The 20644-nt window shown below is 41.1% G+C and overlaps 1 protein-coding gene across 4 annotated transcripts in view; it reads left to right on the top strand.

Moving 5' to 3' along the window:
- The first annotated feature begins 1156 nt into the window (after window positions 1-1156).
- Window positions 1157-20644, top strand: part of UBE4B (ubiquitination factor E4B) — a 67238-nt gene continuing 47750 nt past the window's right edge. For 2 of the 4 annotated variants that reach the window (XM_073316798.2, XM_073316801.2), the window contains exons 1-2: window positions 1157-1553; window positions 13944-14130. In XM_073316798.2, the coding sequence (XP_073172899.1) occupies window positions 1530-1553; window positions 13944-14130 (211 nt within the window). In that variant the 5' untranslated portion in view covers window positions 1157-1529. Of the gene's footprint in view, window positions 1554-11156; window positions 11406-13943; window positions 14131-20644 lie in introns of all 4 variants that reach the window. The other 2 variants (XM_073316799.2, XM_073316800.2) reach the window with 2 other exon arrangements.

Below are 20644 nucleotides of genomic sequence, written 5' to 3'. Positions count from 1 at the left end.
CCTCCCTCCTCCCCACCTCTCCCCGTCCATCTCCCTCCTTCCCACCTCGCCCCCTTCCGTTTCCATCCTCCCTCCTTCCCACCTCCCCCCTTTCTGTCTCCATCCTCCCTCCTCCCCACCTCTCCCCCTTCCATCCTCCCTCCTCCCCACCTCTCCCCGTCCATCTCCCTCCTTCCCACCTCTCCCCCTTCCATCTCCATCCTCCCCACCTCTCCCCTTCCATCCTCCATCCTCCCCACCTCTCCCCTTCCATCCTCCATCCTCCCATCTCACTTCTCTCCCTTCCACCTCCATCCTCCCCACCTCTCCCCTTCCATCTCCATCCTCCCATCTCACTTCTCCCCCTTCCACCTCCCTCCTCCCCACCTCTCCCCCTTCCATCCTCCCTCCTCCCCACCTCTCCCCTTCCATCCTCCCTCCTCCCCACCTCTCCCCGTCCATCTCCCTCCTTCCCACCTCTCCCCCTTCCATCCTCCATCCTCCCCACCTCTCCCCTTCCATCTCCATCCTCCCATCTCACTTCTCCCCCTTCCACCTCCATCCTCCCCACCTCTCCCCCTTCCGTCTTCTTCCTCCCACCTCTCCCACCTGCCACCCCACCTCTGCCCCTTCCATCCTCCCCTCCCTCCTTCCCACCTTCCATCCCACCTCTCCCCTTCCGTCTCCATCATATCCCGCCTCAACACCCCCCGGGCTGTGCCCCTCCCAGTCGCTCTCCCGCTGCCTCTCTCTCCTCCCCCGCCCAAATGCCAGTTTCTCCCATTTCCCGCCCCCTACTGCCCCGCCCCTGTTGCTATGGCGCAGCGGCCGGACCCTCCCCTCACCGTGCCCGCGGCCGGAGCGCTCCCCCCCGCCCTGAGCGGCCGTGGCCGCCCGCAGCCGCCTCCTCCTGCTGCTATTGGCTGCCTCGGAGCGGGGCACGGCGTGCTCAGCTCCGTCGGAGCACCCGGGCGGGCTCACGTGATCTCTCCCCAAGATGGCCGCCGTGCCTTCTTGTTTTGATGAATAATCTCTGTGTGGGGCAGGGGCAGCGAGCCGGGCAAGCGGCCGAGGGGGCAGCCGGGCGGGGCACTGAGCGGGCAGGGCTGAGGCAGGCAGGAACTGGTGTCGCCCTTCCTGCAGTACAGGGGGCAGCAGGAGCTGGGGGCAACAGGGGAAGGAGGCACCTGGAGAAGCGGGGGGGTGGGGGGGGAAGCAGGAGCTGAGGGCATCTGAGCGAGGGCACAGCAGAACGGGGAACAAGAGCTGGGCGCCTGGAGCTGGGGCAGGGTGCAGCAGTTACAGCTGGGGCGCAGGGAGGCAGCCGCCACTGAGAGGACCTGAGCTGCAGTTGGCGGAGTGGTTTGCTGCTCCTAGCCTGAGTGGCAAGCAGAGAGAGGGTGAATTCTGTATTGTTGTGCTTCACCTCTGACTATGCAATTCTGAGACACCCCTGGGGCAAGAGGCAGCAGGACCGAATTCCCCCGAAGCTCTCGTCCCCTAGAGAAGCAAAGAGCCCCCAAACTACTTTCACCATTAAGAGGAAAGCGATGGAGGAGCTGAGCGCTGATGAGGTGAGTTTGAGGGTCTTGGGGTGGGGGAAAAGGCTGGATGCTGGGAGGGAGAAGGGTGAGTCGAAGAACGGAGTCTTAGCATTAGGGTGGATCTGAGGGGTATTGGTGCTCTTTAGGAGAGGAGGATGGGATTGAGTGTGTATTTTGAACTCTAGGGTTACACCTGGGCTACTGGGTAAAGCCATTCATTTTTCTAATTTGGAGAAGGAGGAGGGGGCACTTGTTCTGGGGATGTTCATGTATGTCTTGCTGATCCAAAGGGGAAACTTTGATAAAGAAAGGTTTCAGAGGAACAGCCGTGTTAGTCTGTATTCGCAAAAAGAAAAGGAGTACTTGTGGCACCTTAGAGACTAACCAATTTATTTGAGCATGAGCTTTCGTGAGCTACAGCTCACGAAACATCTGATGAAGTGAGCTGTAGCTCACGAAAGCTCATGCTCAAATAAATTGGTTAGTCTCTAAGGTGCCACAAGTACTCCTTTTCTTTTTGATAAAGAAAAGTACAATAATGTGACTTTTTCTCTGTCTAGAGTTTGGTTTTTTTCACTCCAGTCTCTTTGTAGCACCTCAACATGGTTTTTCTGGCTTGTAATTATCTTGTTTGAGGGTGGAGGTTGAATTCCTTTTCTTTCGGTTTATTGTTTATTTGTATGTTTGTACCTGCCTGTTCACTTATGGGATGACTGTTTCATTTTGGGTTAATTTTTAGGAATTTTTTAAAAAAATCTCTCTTGGGATTTTTATCTTGTTTTTGAACGAGACATTTTAAAATCTCCTTCAAGAGTCTTCCCTTTGTCAATACTTGAGACAGTTGAGATATATGTGTGGTTTCATATTTAACAGGGTTTCTTTTTTTTTCACAGCTCTATGAAGAACTCAGGTTAGCTCATGTTAGAACAGGTCAACCTGTTTTCTGTGGCTGACTTCAATTTCCTTAATTTTTTCCTTCTCTTTATTCTTCCAGATAAAGTTGTAGGTTTGTTTCTTATGGTGGGCAATAAGTGGGGCAAATCATTTGCAAACTATTTCTGTTTCTTCTTTTTTAAATGCAACCCGATGTACTCTCAGGATCTGCTGTTGCGTTTATATTTTAGAGAAAGATTAGATTACTTCGATCTGACATAGGAGTTTTCCTGCTTCTGGTAACCTCCATCTACCCGAGTGTCCACTTCATGTACCCCTTCAAACCTACATTCTCTCCCTACCCCTTCCCTTAAACACATTTTCATAGGAAACTATACTGTAAACAATGACTGATCAGCTGCAACATAATTGTTCAGGGCCTCAGATTCAGCTGGTTTACTACTAGGTTAACTGCAGACTTACTCTCTGTGGTTAGAATGTAGAGGTAGCAGGGAGAAATGGCTTTTATTCTGTGCCATACTTGGTGACCAGCTTGTAGAACAAGGCGGCTGCTGCTGTTGTTGTTCAGGTTTGTATTACAAAATACTGGGATATTTTTGATCATGTTGTAAGTCATGATTTAGCAGTCCTACTGTGTCGCAATAGAAGCTAGGAAAAAGTGCCTCATAGGTATGTGGCTGGGGATGGTCTTCATATGTTGTGGTGGTATAGAGACTACATTTCCCATGTGACATTGGGTGGGAGATGCTAGTAACGTAGTTCCTAGTATTGGGAACAGCCTATAATTTAGTAGGTATGTTTCATGAGTAATATTTTTATATCTAATTCTTTTGATCGTACTTCCCAACTGTGTCTGATTATGAAGCATTTTGTTAGATTTTTAGACCGTTCATCCCATAGAAACCTGGTTATGTCACTGATACCGTAAATTACTGACATCAGAACTGCAGTATCATGGAACTGAGATTGCAGAAACTACAGAGTCCTCCACTAAGGATTCCATCTTCATTAAGGAAAATCTCTGACTTTCTTAAGTAGCTTCTTAAAGTCTTCCCCAAGTTTTCTAGTAAAATTTTAGCTAAAGATCTCGGCTGGTTGGTCCTTTGGGTGGTTGCTTGAGGTAAGCTTTACCGTATGGTTTTTTTTTTAAGGGAGTAATGTCATCAATTTTTGTGGTTAACATATACACACCCTTTTAACCGGAAAAGACCTTCTTCAGAACCAAATCAATTTTATTTCCTCCAAGTTCCCCTTTTTGCTGCTGCTGTTTGCAGCAAGTCCTGTTTCTTAGGTGGCCATTATTGGAAAATATAGCTGTTTTAAAGATTACTAGATTTCCTTTGTCTCTAAATTGGATGGAGCTGAGAAGAAAACTCTTTTTTGGTGGAAACTTAATATGCTGAGCATTGCCAGTGGTTGAAGGTAGTGACATGGGTTGGATGCTTCTTCTAATTTCAAAATATAGTTTAAGTACAGTAGAACTTTGCTGATTTCTACTAATGTCTGGGAGATCCTCACATGTTACTGGATTTTACAGATTAGTGGGTGAATAAAGAAACACAACTTTTAAAAGTGCAAGACTGAAACATTACAATATATATGTTAAGGCTTGAATTCCCTTAAAGGTAAAGGGATATGTAGAATTTATTTCAAAAGAAGAAAGATTAAGGCATTGACAAGTGATTCTATATAGTAATAAATGTTCTGTAGTATATTTTGTAAAAGCACTGAAAGTAAAGTGAGATCTCACTACTGCTCAGTATTAAATCTGAGGTGTGTGGCATAGCAAAGGGAAAGCTAGCAAGGTTCTGCTGAATATTGTAAGGTCTTCCACATTCATGGAAATAGAATGGGATATTGCCACACAGAAATATAATCACAATATTTAGTAAGATAAATGGATGGATTTGTCTGTCACAAATATGAGTGAGCTTGACAAACTGAAACTGAAAGAAATATGGGAGAATAATGGTCTTGGTGAATTATTAGTGTGTTCTTGGTATGGAAAATATTTTGGGATATCTTATGCATCCCTTTCCTCCTTTGTAAAATCTCTTGTAGTTTTATTCTGAATATTTTTGTTTTTTGTCTTGATTTGTGTCTACATGATGTGAAAATGTGGCTAGTCTTTTAAAGAAGGATGTTAATAGACTCTGATTTAGATTCTCTCTTAAGAACTCTTAACCCTCTGTTCAATTGAGGCTTCAGGTTTTCACCCTTTGTGACAGATTAAACTTCCATTGGAGTCAATGGCCTTCCATTCACTTCAGTGCATGTTTATTTGGAAACCATAAGGACCAATGGTTCACAATAATTTTAAAGTGACTATTATCAATGCCTGAGCCTTTATATTGCTCGCTTTTCAGGGCAGGGGCTAACATCTGTTTGGCACAGTTCACTAATTGCGTAGGAAAATGTTCAGTTACAACACTAAAGCTGCATGCTGATGCAACTTTTCATGGTGCTATAATAAAGCTCTATTGCAAAAAACAGGGCCTGTAGCACCTAAAGAATATTATGTGGGAAGAGGGTCTACAAGAGCATGGAGACATGAAAGAGGAAGATGGGGCAGAAGCATCAGGAGAGTATGAGAGTTAGGTCGGAGGAACAAGGCCAGAATTGAATGAATATTTTGAGTTACAAATGAGGCAAAGCTAACAATTGCATGTGAAAACAGGAACGGAAATTGGCGACAGAAAAATGTGGCTTGAAGTAGAGACAATTTAGTGACCTGTCATTTCTTAAAATGTCCTCATTTTTAAATGGGCTAAATAACCTCCATCAAGTTCTTCAATGAACAGTGCATTGAAAAGATGAAATATTTCTTAAACTTGCTTGACATGCTGTTGCTGGTATATTGTTTTTATTTCCCTATGATGTATTAGGGTCTGGAGTTAATGTCAGTTCTTCTCTTGGCATTGTGCAGTTTTGAAACCGCTCTTTCATGGAAGAATAAAGGTTGTTTGCTTAGAATCTCAGCTGATCTAGTACCATTGCTCCAAAATAGATACAAATAAAAATCACTTCAATTTTTGTGGTCAAAAGTATATGAGGATGAAAGACTAGTTGCTGTGGTTGTATCTTTATTGGTCTGTTGTATAAATAAAGTCCTGAATTTGCTATTTTTAGTGATCGAGCTATTTTCATCTTTTGTGTTGTTGAGTATCCAGCTGACAGCTTTGTAGAAGTCCATTAAGATGAAAAGTGTTCTGAAAGCTAGTTTCCAGAAAGAGCCTAGATACATCTAGTGCTAAGTGAACTAATAAGAACTAATGCAGCTGTTCCATTGGGCTGCTTAGATTTTTGTGTTAACTTAATTTGTTAATATTGTATAAAAGGTTATATAGGAAAGGTAGCTCTTGATGGTTCAAGGCCCCATATAAAGAATGGCACAAAATAACTTGCCCTTTATATACGAGATACTGTTGAAACCAAGACCTGTATAGTGTAGGGTTACTGTATGGTAAATAGTCATCCTTTCTTAGTAAAATGTTTCAAAATACTACGTTGTTTCTTCATTCTTTGGTAAGTAAGTTTGCCTTTCAGACTGAACTAGTAAAGTGGTGACCAGTTTGAGAAGAATTGTGGGGGTTTAAGCACTGTCTTAATACATTTGTGACTCTGGAGTCTGGGGCCTCGTGCTAGGCACTGCAAAAAAGTGTCAGTCCCTGCCCTAAAGAGCCTAGGGCCAGATCTTTAAAGGTATTTAGGGCCTAAAGATGCAGATGGATGCCTGATAGGATTTTCAAAAGCGCCTAAATGCCATACTCCCAACAGACCTCAGCTAAATGATGAGGGGAAGCTTTCTGGGAAGAAATTGTTCATGTTACATGTAGTAATAGTGCCCTCTTTGTTGCAAGTAGTAATTGTGACTGTTCTCAGTAGAACTTCTGAGTTAACTTGGTTTGGCCTGTCACTTTCTGTAGGTGGGGGGATACGAAGTGACACAGGGTGCAATCAAATCTTGATTATCCTCTTGAAACTAGGGGATGAGGGGAAATAAATAATGGATAACAGAGTGGGATTTCCTGTGCAATTAATACATGTTGTGCAAGACGTGACCTTGTTTTGGATAATCGAGGTTTGACTGTATTTGAGAATAAATTGGTAAACGTGCTGATCCAGTGTTACTGTTTCAGCATCTGTGCCTTTTCCTCTCCTCTCTCTTATCATTCTCTCCCACTTGATCCCAAATTTGTTGGCCTGCTGTGAAGATAAAAGCTAGCAAGGCGGAAAATGTGCTTGAATAATGTGGAAAAGTGACATCAAACCTGTAGTCTTAATTTCCAATGACACTTGAATGATTTTTCTTTTATATGTTTGTTGCCTTCCCTTTCTCCTTGTTTTCCCCCTCTATATTCCTTTCCTCCCAGTCACACCACTAACTGAATCACTGTGTTTCTCCTTCCCATTTCCACCCACCTCTGTTTTTTTTCCATCCTGCATACCACTTCTTTATTTGAAAAGCATTCTGTAAATATATGAATTGAATGATGGGGAAACAGATTATTTTTAAGCCCTAATGTAACTTCCAATTAGATTATAAATTCAGCAGTTTTGTTTTACTAATTATCCTCCTTGGCACAACTTCTGTTTGTGAGCAAGGCACACTTACTTTGGTTATATTTTTGTTTGTTTCTAGCAGTGTTGGTACAGGTGGACTTGACAAATGGAAAAACAAAAGTGAGGACATGTCGTTGATATTTCCTCAGCTATGCATCAGAGTGTCAGGGGATGACTTTTCATTTTTCAGATAACATGAGCTGAATTGTGTGACATTTCATCAACACTCTACTTGTCTGTGACTTTTCAATCGTTTTTTCATATTTTCTGCTGGGAATTATTTTGAATGGATTGGTTAGCCTTCAAACCCATCAGATCTGGCTAATAAAGATTGTGTTTTTGTTTTTTTCGCTTCCATTAATTTGAATGAGAGTTTGTAATGACAGTTAGACTTTATGTATTCCCTTTTGCTTATTTCCCTTGTCTTGCTGTAACTCTTGATATTAGCAGGGCAACAACACCACCACTCTGCTGGGTTTATAGCACTAGAACTGATATAGTTGGTTTACGCTGCTTAAAGAACTGTGTTAGTGCATGGTGGTATGACAGGGCTAGAGTTGTCCACCTTGCAGCACTTTTTGCCTATTGACACCCAAAAAAGACTCTCTGTGTTGAGGAACAAAGCTTTAATCTAGGTCAAAACTGACATTTTGAAGGTCTTGACATATATTAAAGCAGTGCTCCTGAACACTGATGTAGATTTGTGTGTCCACAAAAGCAAGGGGAAAATGTTATAATACAGACAACCCTAAACATTCCAGAGCTCTGAAGAAGAGCTCTGTGGAACTTGAAAGCTTGTCTAGTTCACCAACAGAAGTTGGGCCAATAAAAGATACTACCACACCCACCTTGTATGTCTGAGTACCATTGTCATTGCTCGACTAATATTGATCGCTGCTGTAAAACATGAGGAACAGGCAAAAGGGGAGATGTACATTTTAATTGTTAGAAATACACACTATAATATGGGCATCTCAGATTGTTTGTTTTTTATCGTAGTGTAGAGTGGGGTCTTGTGGATGCCACTCACGCTACTGTCAAAATCTACTATTGACAACTGTGTTTAAACATGGTCATTAGCTAGCATGGCTTTCCTGACCTGTTGGTATAGGATCCCCCCCTGCCCCCCCCCAGGGAGACATGCTAAACAAACTGTTAAATATCCTGAGGTAGAACTTCTCTGTGTTGGCCTGTGTACAGCACTGTTGAAACCCCATTTTAATGCTGTTTATGCCCTGTCATCTCCAAAATGTACCATGTTTAAGTATCAGGGCACAAGAAGAGAGCTTTATCAGGATGTCTTAAGATGGTTATGACATCCTCTGGGCCAATCAGCACAGGGAAGACCAAGTCACATTAAAATCTACTATGTTTAAGTGTCCTCCTTAAACACTCTAGTAATCCAGTCACATTTTAATGTGACTGGATTACTAGAGTGTTTGAGGACACTTAAACAAAATAGATTTCTATGGAATAGACTGGGCCTTAAACTTGGCTGTAGCTAAGCCATTGTACCAACCACTGGTCAAGCAAACTGTACTAGCAATAATTATGTTTAAGCAGAATTGTTACTAGTATAGCGTCAACAGTAGTATGAATGAGACTGTTAGTGCTGCTGCTTCAGAGTGGATTTGCTGTTAAGAGAAGGGAAAAAGAAGATGGAAATCCAAAATGCTCTCATATAGTAGGGAGATCAAGAATAACCTTTCCGCAGTGCAAGTACAAAAATCATGATGCACATACATTCCAGTTAAATAATATTGCCATGCATTGCTCCCATGTTTATCTAGGGTGTCTTGAAGACCTTTTGGATAAATGGGCTGATACAGTAATTCTCATTTCATACTGTTCCATAGTGTGACTGAGAATTGGCTTCTTGTGTCCAATAATCTTTTCTTCTGAATATCTAAGCCAAATTCTATAATATGCTACAGAGGCGATCCTGGCGCTTACAGGCCAGTAAGCCTAACTTCAGTACCAGTCAAATTGGTTGAAACTGTAGTAAAGAATAGAATTATCAGACACATAGATGAACACAATATGTTGGGGGAGAGTCTCACTACATTTGTAAAGGGGAATCATGGGTCAACAAGCATGTGGACATGGGTGATCTCTAGTGGACAGAGTGAATCTGGACTTTCAGGAAGCCTTTGATAAGATCCCACACCAAAGGCACTTCAGCAAAGTAAGCAGCCATGGGATAAGAGGGGGAAGGGCCTATCATGGATCAGTAAGTGGTTAAAAGGAAGGAAACAAAGGGTAGGAATCAATGTTCCCTCTAATTTTTGACAGGCCGTGTGTGCAAAAAATTTGTTCTGTGCAAATTGTTGTGCTTCTGTGAAAATTTTTGTGCACACGGTGTTTCAGTTTCGCCGTGTGCGCGGGCACAGCTTAGAGGGAACAGTGGTTGGAATAAATGGTCAGTTTCCACAGTGGAGACAGGTAAATAGCAGGGTTTCCCCAAGGATCTGTACTGGGACCGGAGTTGTTCAACATATTCATAAATGATCTGGACAAGGAGGTAAACTGAACTGGCAAAGTGTGCAGATGATACGAAATTACTAAAGATAGTTAAGTGCAAAGCTGACTGGGTATGTCTACACAGCAAAGAAAAACCCACAGCTGCCTTGTACCAGCTGACTTGGGCTCATGGGGCTCTGGCTGTGGTGAAGTTTCACTGCTGTGTAGATTTCTAGGTTCAGGCTGGAGCCTAGATTCTGGGACCTTCCCACCTCACAGAGTCCTAGAGCCCAGGTTTGTCTTTCTTTAAATATACTCTGTGAAGAGTTACAAAAGGATCTCACAAAACTGGATGACTGGGCAATAAAATGGCAGATGAAATTCAGTGTTGTGTAATGCACATTAGAAAACATAATCCCAACAATACATACAAAATGATGGGGTCTAAATTAGCTGTTAACACTCAAGAAAGAGATTGTGGCATCATCGTGGCTAGTTCCATGAAAACATCTGCTCAATGTGCAGCAGCAGTCAAAAGCTAACAATGTTAGGAACCATGAGGAAAACAATAGATAATAAGACAAAGTATCATAGTGCCACTATATAAATCCACGGTACACCCACACCTGGAATACTGCATGCAGTTCTGGTCTCTCCATCTTAAAAAAGATACATTAGAACTGGAAAAAGTATAGAGAGGGCAACAAAAATGTTTAAGGGCATGGAACAAATTTAATATGAGGAGAGGTGAAAAAGATTGGGACTGTTCAGTTTAGAAAAGAGATGACTATGCGGGGATACGATAGTGGTCTATAAAGTGTATTCTGTGGAGAAAGTGAATGTGTTATTTACCCCTTCACATAACACAAGAACAGGGATCGCCCAATGATATTAATAGGCAGCAGATTTAAAACAAACATAAGAAAGTACTTCTTCACACAATGCACAGTCAACCTGAGGAACTCCTTGCCCAGGGATGTTATGAAGGCCGAAAGTATAATTGGATTCAAGGGAGAATTAGAGAAGTTCATGGATGGTAGGTCCGTCAATGGCTATTAGCCAAGATGGTGAGGAACGCAACCCCATGCTCTGGGAGTCCATAAACTTCTGGTTTCAGAGTAGCAGCCGTGTTAGTCTGTATCTGCAAAAAGAAAAGGAGTATGTGTGGCACCTTAGAGACTAACACATTTATCTGAGCATAAGCTTTTGTGAGCTATAGCTCACTTTATTGGATGCATGTAGTGGAAAATACAGTGGGGAGATCTTATATACACAGAGAACATGAAACAATGGGTGTTACCATACACACTGTAACGAGAGTGATCAGGTAAGGTGAGCTATTACCAGCGGGAGAGAAGAAAAAACAACAAAAAAACCTTTTGTAGTGATAATCAAGGTGGGACATTTCCAGCAGTTGACAAGAACGTGTGAGGAACAGTAGTGGAGTGAAAATAAACATGGGGAAATAGTTTTACTTTGTGTAATGACACATCAACTCGCAGTCTTTATTCAAGCCTAAGTAAATGGTGTCAAGTTTGCAAATTAATTCGAATTCAGCAGACTCTTGTTGGAGTCTGTTTTTGAAGTTTTTTGCTGAAGAATTGCCACTTTTAGGTTTGTAATCGAGTGACCAGAGAGATTGAAGTGTTCTGTGACTGGTTTTTGAATGTCATAATTCTTGATGTCTGATTTGTGTCCATTTATTCTTTTATGTAGAAACTGTCGAGTTTGGCCAATGTACATGCCAGAGGGGCATTGCTGGCACATATCACATTGGTAGATGTGCAGGTAAACGAGCCTCTGACTGCCATAAAGTGGGACTGGATGACACGGTGGATCACTTGATAATTGCCCTGTTCTATTCATTCCCTCTGTGGCATCTTTCATCGGCCACTTTCAGAAGACAGGATACTGAGCTACATGGACCCTTGGTCTGACCCAGTGTAGCCATTCTTATGTTCTTATGTAAGTTGATTTGATACACTGACTTAAATGTGGCCAAATTAATTTTCAGAGATTTGTGACCAAATCAACTTGAGACCAAGCTGAGTTTTCACTATATTGTCTAGAAACTTTCCAGCTAATTGAAAACTGATGTAAATTTGGCTTTGCTTTAGTTTATGTTCTAATTTTGGAACTTGGATCCAAAACCTTAGGACTTAGTTCTTGCTGTGTTTTATTCACCTTTATATTGCTGCATGGATGAATATTAAGAGACAAGTAAATATTCCTGTCTCCTTGTGACATCTGTGGTGATGACTCTAGCTTTAGACCACCCCCAGTCCATTTACAGACACACACAAAAATTATACTTTTTTTTTTTAATGCAGATATGGAGATTTGGGCCTTTGTCCTGCAGACATTACACATGTGAGTAACCCCATTGTAGTTTATGGGGCTACTTGTGTGTCATGTTCAGCACTTTCATAAGTTTTTTTTGGGACTGGAATCTTAAAGTGATATTTTTTTCTTGCAGAGGAATTAGTTTACAATAACAACATCCAGTCATTGACACAGTGTGAAAGAAAACCCTCGGGGTACTTTTCTCTCACATTAATTGTTCTCTATTTTATATAGTATAAATAGCATGATGGCCCATCAGGGTAATCCGCAGGCAGGCCACGAAACGTTTTGTTTACGTTGACCATCCCCTGCAGCTCCCAGTGGCCTCAGTTCACCATTTCTGGCTAATGGGAGCTGCGGGTAGTGGCGGCCACCCATGCCACTTCCCGCAGCTCCCATTGGCTGGAAATGGTGAACCACGGCCACTGAGAGCTGCGGGGGGCCATGCCTGTGGATGATCAATGTAAACAAAATGTCTCGCAGCCCGCCAGTGGATTACCCTGAAGGGCTGTGTGCCGAAGGTTGCCGAACCCTGATATAGGTTAACAGTAGAGGATACTCTGAGTTACAGCTCATTTACAAGGTTTGTGTGTGTGTGATATATATATATATATATATATAGGGATTACTTGAACTACTACCAAAATATGTCTACCTCTTGGGTGAAATGTAGTAACTGGCTAATGGTTAGAGCAACGTTACACTACAGAAAAGTTGCAAGTAAGTGGGTATGTAGGATATAAAATCTTCAGCTTTCGTCACTCTGCAAAACAGATTTGGGGGAAAATGTGAGTTCTATTTCTTAAATATTTTTCTGTAGAGAGCCCAGTAAGAACAGTTTTTAGCTGCATGAGTGGATGCTGCTTTGTCTTGCTGTGATAGAAACACTGCAACTTCACTTTGTAAAGAGTAGGATTAAGATATTCTATTCAAAGCCCTTTTTTGTTGTTTTTTTTTAAAAAAGATTTATTTTCTTTCCACCTTCCATATTCATGTCGTGACATTAGAGTCAAGGAAGAGATGCTCCAGAAGCTATGTTTCCCCAAAGTTTTTCAAGTCTGGTTTAATTTGATCAGTTCATCTTTCTCTATTGAGGAAGGTTTGGCAGCCTATTAAATGGCTGTAGTAACATGGTGTAAGTCACTTGACACATCTTTTCTTGCACCTCTTTCACCTGCTTGGCAACTCTTGGGTATTATGGGCAAAAGTAAGAAATGGTGCAGTTGATTGAACACTGATTTAGTGCTAGAGAAGTGATTCTTGGTAATATTTAACTTTCTGAGTTTTTAATTTTTTTTTAGTTTTCTGGTTCTAAAAATTCTGTAGATATTATTTTTGCTTTGTCTATACCCTATGTATCAAGCCAATCTGCTTGTGGTGGTACTAAATTTTAGAAATTATAAAGAACACTAGCAACCTGTCACATGTTGCAAGCAAACACACTTCTTTACTTGTGTTATTAATAACACATTAAGGGATAGAATTTTAAAAATCCAATTAACCTGTCAGTTTATGCTCATTTACTGCTCCTAGATGCAGGATGCTCATCTCTTCATTTACTTTCTGTATTTCTCTGTTTGGCTGAAAAATGTCACTTATAGAGTCTTCATGTTTGGGTTTCAAACACTGTTGGGTAATGATCTTTTGATTAAAGATATCTGTTTTCACAAGACATTTTTTTAAATACAAACATTTCTCTTGGTCTTAGATGTTATGAAATTTGGGCAACATTTATGTTGATAAGGTTCCTTTAACAGAAGAACATAGTTGATTCCATCAATTGCTAAATTAGAGGAAGGGAATTGTTATATGTGTTCACATTGCTATGCAATAGGAAGTGAAACCTGTCTTAAATGACCACTCAAGGGACTAACACAAATTGGGTTGGCCAGTAGAGATGGTCTTCAAAGATATCAAAACTGTACTGGAAACTCTAGGGGTATTTTAAAATGGTCACATAAGACAGGGGGATTGCTTATTGGAGGTGATCTTCAATGCAGGTTTCCCTTTATATCAAGGGTCATACATTATATTCTTGTTTTTGGTGATGCCTTTTGGTAGAGGTTGATATGCATATTGCTTGGAAGGACCATTGGTGCAATGTTTGTGAAATTCTGTGTGTGTGTGTGTGTACTTTATTTACTTATTTCCTTTGTACAGATCCGTCGAAGGCGCCTTGCTCGGCTTGCAGGTGGACCATCTTCCCAGCCCACCACCCCTCTTACCTCTCCACAAAGAGAGAACCCACCCGGACCACCTGTAGTAGTGCCAGCCCCAGGTCCAGCCCCCAGTTTTGGCCTGAATGTCCATAGTATGACCCCAGCTACCTCTCCAATTGGTGCATCAGGTAGGTTGCAACTTAATCACTGAAGAATTATTTTGTGGTGGTTTTTGTGATTATTCTATTGAAGATTTTAAACCTATGATATAAGTGCTACAGTTGTTTCTGGTATAATTTGAAAGGAGTTGAGGAAAATGGACACTTTTTGATTTATATATTTAATTATTTTCTGGTAAACTATATACAATTGTTTAGGTGAATGCATTAACATATTTTAAAGGAGTAAACCAGTAAAGGAGAGAGCTCTTCTGTACAATTTTTTTTGGAGGGAGGGAATTACAAATGCTTCTAAAACAAAGTTTACTCAGAATTAAAACATGGTGTAGAGTGAAGTATGTAATTTAGATGATAGTTCACAATGCTTACGTCTTCTGAGTATTCTGAATAAGAGAGAGCATTTTTTTCCCATCTGCCTTTTAGATTATCTAAGATTTTAAATAACTTTTTTTTTTTCGTTTGTTTTGGTTTCTAGCTGGACTTCAACATTCAGTCCCAAAGTCCAGTTTTGTTTCAGATCATGCATTAGTAGTGTTTGGTGCATTTGAATGATGCATGTGGTGTCTCTACATATTGTTTATAGGAGCAAAGTGTGTGAAGTCAATAAACAAAGGGAAAAACAGTCTTCTAACATTTTTGGAGGGTAAAGGTAGAATCACTTTCAGTTACAACTCTTGTGAATCTAGGAGTCAGAAGGCTTGGAAAATGTCCGAACCAGACTAATTCCTTTTTATTTATTTATTTTTTTTAAAATGAGCAGGTGAGAATGGGAAGAGGGATGTTCTTTTGCTGAGACAGTTAATTATGCAATTTTTATTTATAATCTGGGTTTTGATCTAAACTTGGCACACATGCCAAATGTTATAAATTTCATCTGTAATCACAAATTATATTTCATGTTCATAGTTTTATGAAATTAGAGGCACTGAACTGAGATTTTTTTTTTTAAATGTTCAGTATTTCAAAGGTGGTGGTTTGCTATTTTTAGCAAACTCCTACTAAAAGATCAGAGACGTTAAATAGTTGGGGGGTAATGAAAAATATTTTTCTATGCCTGTGCAGATCAAGCTAGCACATGACTTATTTGCATTGTGAGCCTTTGTCTAATGCGCTGGGTTTATGGTTATGTCCTTTGGAACATACATTCAGTAAAGTCAACCTAGAAGGCTGGAAACCTCCTCCTTTTATTACACACAGTCCTGTCTCAGGACTGGTTAGAACTCTGACTCCTTGTTATAGTGTTGACTTGTCATAATGGATTGTTTCTTACCTATTCTTTCTACCGCCCATTTCTCTGCATTTCAGTCATGACTGAGAGTAGTTATTAAAAGCATTTCCAGCGAAAAGCTAATTATAGTTACAATTTAAAACAGTACACTGGCCTTGTGATAACAAAGAAATGACACAGAAGCAAAGATGATTTAAAAAAAAACAAAGAAACAACCTGATAGTCTTATAAGTAAGTCAGTAGGTATGGTGCAGAGTCCATGTAGTTTGTGTGATGGTTCTTGGGATACCCAGTAGGACTGAGAGTCACCTTATTACCCCCTGCCTCTAGCGAGAGAGAGAGACTTGCTTGTGTTTTACTGACTATTGGCTCCTTGACATCACCAGCCTGCTGTTAGCCAGACAGACAATCTACTCTGGGCTATTCCAGCCCTTGCTTTCCCTTGGAGGTTAACAATAAATATAACTCAGTCCCTGAATTATTTTGAAGCGTTCCCTTGTAGTGTCCAGTCCTTTATTTACTGAATGCTCACAGAAATACCAGGTTTGTGGTCCCCAAGAGAGCAGTGTATACAACAGCTTGCCTGATTGAACTAGGAATCAGCATCTAGCTTCACACCACAGAACTGAGATATACTTATAGCAAAAACGATAAGTGTATTATCAAAGTTTCAAGAGACCATAAGGATAATGGAAACAAGGGGGTTACATATAAAATAAAATCATAATAATCATCCTAGAGACTAATCTTAATTTACCAAGCTAACCGCCTGTCTAAAGAGTTCTTATCTCACCCAGAGTCTTTTGCAGTGCCTTCCAGTATGGTAGGCAGAGATCCCATTTTAATCACTTTAAATGCGCTGTCCTTTATTTCCTAGGTGAAGAATAAAGGTACACCTACTTCCTAGGTATCTGTCTTACTTTCTCTTTGTATCGTACAAAGTTTACTTTCTGTACCCAGAGTCGGGATCACCAGCCATGTCTTATTCTCAGTGTGCTGCCTCCTTGTTGATTTCACACACACTCCCCTTCCCTCCCCTTAACTATCTGTGTAAATGATTCCCCATTGTGTTATCTTGCAATGCTTAATTTGTATGTCAGAGAGACAGGTGAATAAATATCTCTTGTCTGCCTTTGTAACTCTGCCTTGATACAGACTTTAAAACATATTTTCAGTATACGTACATAACTCTTTACATAGTATCTGTACCTAGATTTCTCAATTATATTAATGACCAGTGTGACCCTGTTTTTCATTTAAGAACTCACATGACCTTCTTTGGTGAACCAGAATCAGGATATTCTTGTAACCCTCTTACCAGTTGGCATTGAGAGATTCATGGGTCACAGTTTGTTTACCTGGGGAGGTCAGTCTGGCAAATTTATTAGTCTGTTCTAGACACCCAGAGCCTAGGGATGCATGAGCTGTTGGTTTGTCATGGCCAAAAGCATAAAATCACTAGTTAAAGTACAGTGTTCACTTTCCATAGTACTGATTACTGAAACAATGTTCAATTTTTTTTTTCAGATCAGATGGGGGGTTAGATAAACTAGAAAATTGATGGTGGTTATTGAGAGTGTTGCTCAATGCTGAGCATCCACTGTACACGCTTCACATCAGCAAAGGCTCATTTAAAGCTATACAGTTTGCAGGAATCCCTTAGCAGTGCTACATGTTCTCTATGTATATAAATCTCCCCACTGTATTTCCCACTGAATGCATCTGATGAAGTGAGCTGTAGCTCATGAAAGCTTATGCTCAAATAAATTTGTTAGTTTCTAAGGTGCCACAAATACTCCTTTTCTTTTTGCTTAATTGGCTGAGAATGCTGTTAAAAATGACATGCTAATTGTCAGCTTCAGCCCAACATAGATTGTTAACCCACACTTACTTACTTCTTTTGTTTTTGTTCACAACTGACACGATTTACATGGTAAATTTAACAGGAGTGAGTTACATATTCCTTCTGTGTTTTCATACCACTCTATAGAACATACTTGTCTTTTCAGCCACAGAACTGGGATGTTTTGTTAATCTTAGTTTAACTGTATTTCTGGTATACATGCTAATTAATAATACCTTGCACATCTATTATGCCTTTCTTCTAATGATCTCAGAGTACACTTCAGACACACAACCTGTCTGAGGAAGTTAAGTATTATATGCACTTTGCACAAAGGGAAGTGGAGTCAGGAATAGTCTGGGCTTCTGGTGCTATGCTCTGGCCACTAGGCTGCATTCCAACCCCATTTGATTCAGAGGTTAAAGGCTTATGCCCTATTCCTGGAGATATGGAGGTTTGCTTTTTCTCCTTCTCAAGAGAGAGCGGTTATCACCCCCTCTTCTATGAACTCTCCTTTTTTTTTAAGGCCCCATTTCGAGGCCACAGTACTCCAGCTAAGCAGGATTTGGACACACTACCTGATCAGGCTTGGCAGGTGATGGTTTTCAAATCGTACTCATTAAAGCAGAGTGCTTGTTCTGTTCCTTCTTATCTTGTCTTATTTTAGTTTGTAATTTTAAAACTATTAGTTTGCTTTGGGATTACCCTGTAAGTGGATGGAATCCAAAATGGTCGTTGAATTTACAGAACAGTGGCTATTCCAGCTCTACCCTGCTGCATGAATCTGCCATACTTTTCAGAAGAGAGCAGTTAGAGCTCTAATATCTGTCTCCTGCAAATCTGAACCTACTGGTACCTCTGTTAATACCTAGCATTTACGTGGAACTTTAAATCTTCAAAAAGCTGCGCAGACGTTAACTAGTTAACTAACATTGAGAAGGTATGATTACATTACATGTGGCTTTTAACTTATACAGTGAAATAAAAAGAAATGCACAAACATATAGTGACTATAAAATTCTGCCCACACACAGATTTTGCCCAAAAGCTTCTGCTTCCATGCTGAAATGGGGAGGGTTGGCTGGGTTCACTCTAATTATTTATCTACTTTTTTTTTTTAACAGAAGAGTTGATTTCCATTGATAACTAGTTTCAGAGTAGCAGCTGTGTTAGTCTGTATGCGCAAAAAGAAAAGTAGTACTTGTGGCACCTTAGAGACTAACCAATTTATTTGAGCATAAGCTTTCGTGAGCTGCAGCTCACTTCATCGGATGATTACTTTCAAGCCACCTAACCTGGGGAATTGGGAGACTGACATAGTTTAGCAGTAAGAGCAAATAAACATCCCCACTAGCTTCCATAAATAAATTAGAAGATTTAAAAACTGAGCTCTGCAATATGTATTTCAAATCATCCAAAGAAAGCGTCTCAAAATTCCAGTTATACATTAACATTACAAAATCTATTTTTGATGTAGAAGATGGCTTTGAGAGTAACCAGTTGGTGAACTTAATTGTCAGCTGGTGTCTCTTCATCTGCCCTTAGCACGGCAAAGCTTTAAGGAGTGCATCCTAATTTAGGGTTGCTCCATCCCCATCAAGTTACTGGGCCATCATTACACTTTGTCAATAGTTCAGTTCTTTTTGGAAGCTAAATCTGTACTTGTTATCAGAAGTGTTCTGAGAACTAAGACCCCAGCAAACCCATAGAAAAAGCTAACACTTTTTAAGGGGTGTTATGGAGACATAACTGTGACATTACAGACCTAAAAGTGGTAATTCTTCAACAAAAAAACTTCAAAAACAGACTCCAATGAGAGACTGCTGAATTGGAATTAATTTGCAAACTGGGTACAATTAACTTAGGCTTGAATAAAGACTGGGAGTGGATGGATCATTGCACACAGTAACAGCCATTGGTTAGTCTCTAAGGTGCCACAAGTACTCCTTTTCTTTTTACACACAGTAAAACTATTTCATAGAATCATAGAATATCAGGGTTGGAAGGGACCCCAGAAGGTCATCTAGTCCAACCCCCTGCTCGAAGCAGGACCAATTCCCAGTTAAATCATCCCAGCCAGGGCTTTGTCAAGCCTGACCTTAAAAACCTCTAAGGAAGGAGATTCCACCACCTCCCTAGGTAACGCATTCCAGTGTTTCACCACCCTCTTAGTGAAAAAGTTTTTCCTAATATCCAATCTAAACCTCCCCCACTGCAACTTGAGACCATTACTCCTCGTTCTGTCATCTGCTACCATTGAGAACAGTCTAGAGCCATCCTCTTTGGAACCCCCTTTCAGGTAGTTGAAAGCAGCTATCAAATCCCCTCTCATTCTTCTCTTCTGCAGGCTAAACAATCCCAGCTCCCTCAGCCTCTCCTCATAACTCATGTGTTCCAGACCCTTAATCATTTTTGTTGCCCTTCGCTGGACTCTCTCCAATTTATCCACATCCTTCTTGTAGTGTGGGGCCCAAAACTGGACACAGTACTCCAGATGAGGCCTCACCAATGTCGAATAGAGGGGGACAATCACGTCCCTCGATCTGCTCGCTATACCCCTACTTATACATCCCAAAATGCCATTGGCCTTCTTGGCAACAAGGGCACACTGCTGACTCATATCCAGCTTCTCGTCCACTGTCACCCCTAGGTCCTTTTCCGCAGAACTGCTGCCTAGCCATTCGGTCCCTAGTCTGTAGCTGTGCATTGGGTTCTTCCGTCCTAAGTGCAGGACCCTGCACTTATCCTTATTGAACCTCATCAGATTTCTTTTGGCCCAATCCTCCAATTTGTCTAGGTCCTTCTGTATCCTATCCCTCCCCTCCAGCGTATCTACCACTCCTCCCAGTTTAGTATCATCCGCAAATTTGCTGAGAGTGCAATCCACACCATCCTCCAGATCATTTATGAAGATATTGAACAAAACTGGCCCCAGGACCGACCCCTGGGGCACTCCACTTGATACCGGCTGCCAACTAGACATGGAGCCATTGATCACTACCCGTTGAGCCCGACGATCTAGCCAGCTTTCTACCCACCTTATAGTGCATATTTCCCCATGTTTATCCCCTCTGCCCCCCACATTCTTGTCAACTGCTGGAAATGGCCCACCTTGATTATCACTACAAAAGGTGTCATCCCGTCCCACCCCCCATCCCCCGATAATAGGTCACCTTACCTGATCACTCTTGTTCCGGTGTGTATGTTAACACCCATTGTTTCATGTTCTCTGTGTATATAAATCTCCCCACTGTATTTTCCACTGAATGCATCCAATGAAGTGAGCTGTAGCTCATGAAAGCTTATGCTCAAATAAATTTGTTAGTCTTTAAGTTGCCAGAAGTCCCCCTTTTCTTACAACTGTGACCCTTTTCAAAATATGCCCTATTTTTGGCTACTTGTTTCAATGTATAGATTTACTGTGTATATCGGAATCATGTTAAGATACAATA

This window comes from Lepidochelys kempii, chromosome 18 (genome assembly GCF_965140285.1).
Source record: "Lepidochelys kempii isolate rLepKem1 chromosome 18, rLepKem1.hap1, whole genome shotgun sequence".
Classification (NCBI taxonomy): domain Eukaryota; kingdom Metazoa; phylum Chordata; order Testudines; family Cheloniidae; genus Lepidochelys; species Lepidochelys kempii.
The sequence above is the reverse complement of the archived record's forward strand: the minus strand, read 5'-3'. Positions and strand labels throughout refer to the sequence as shown.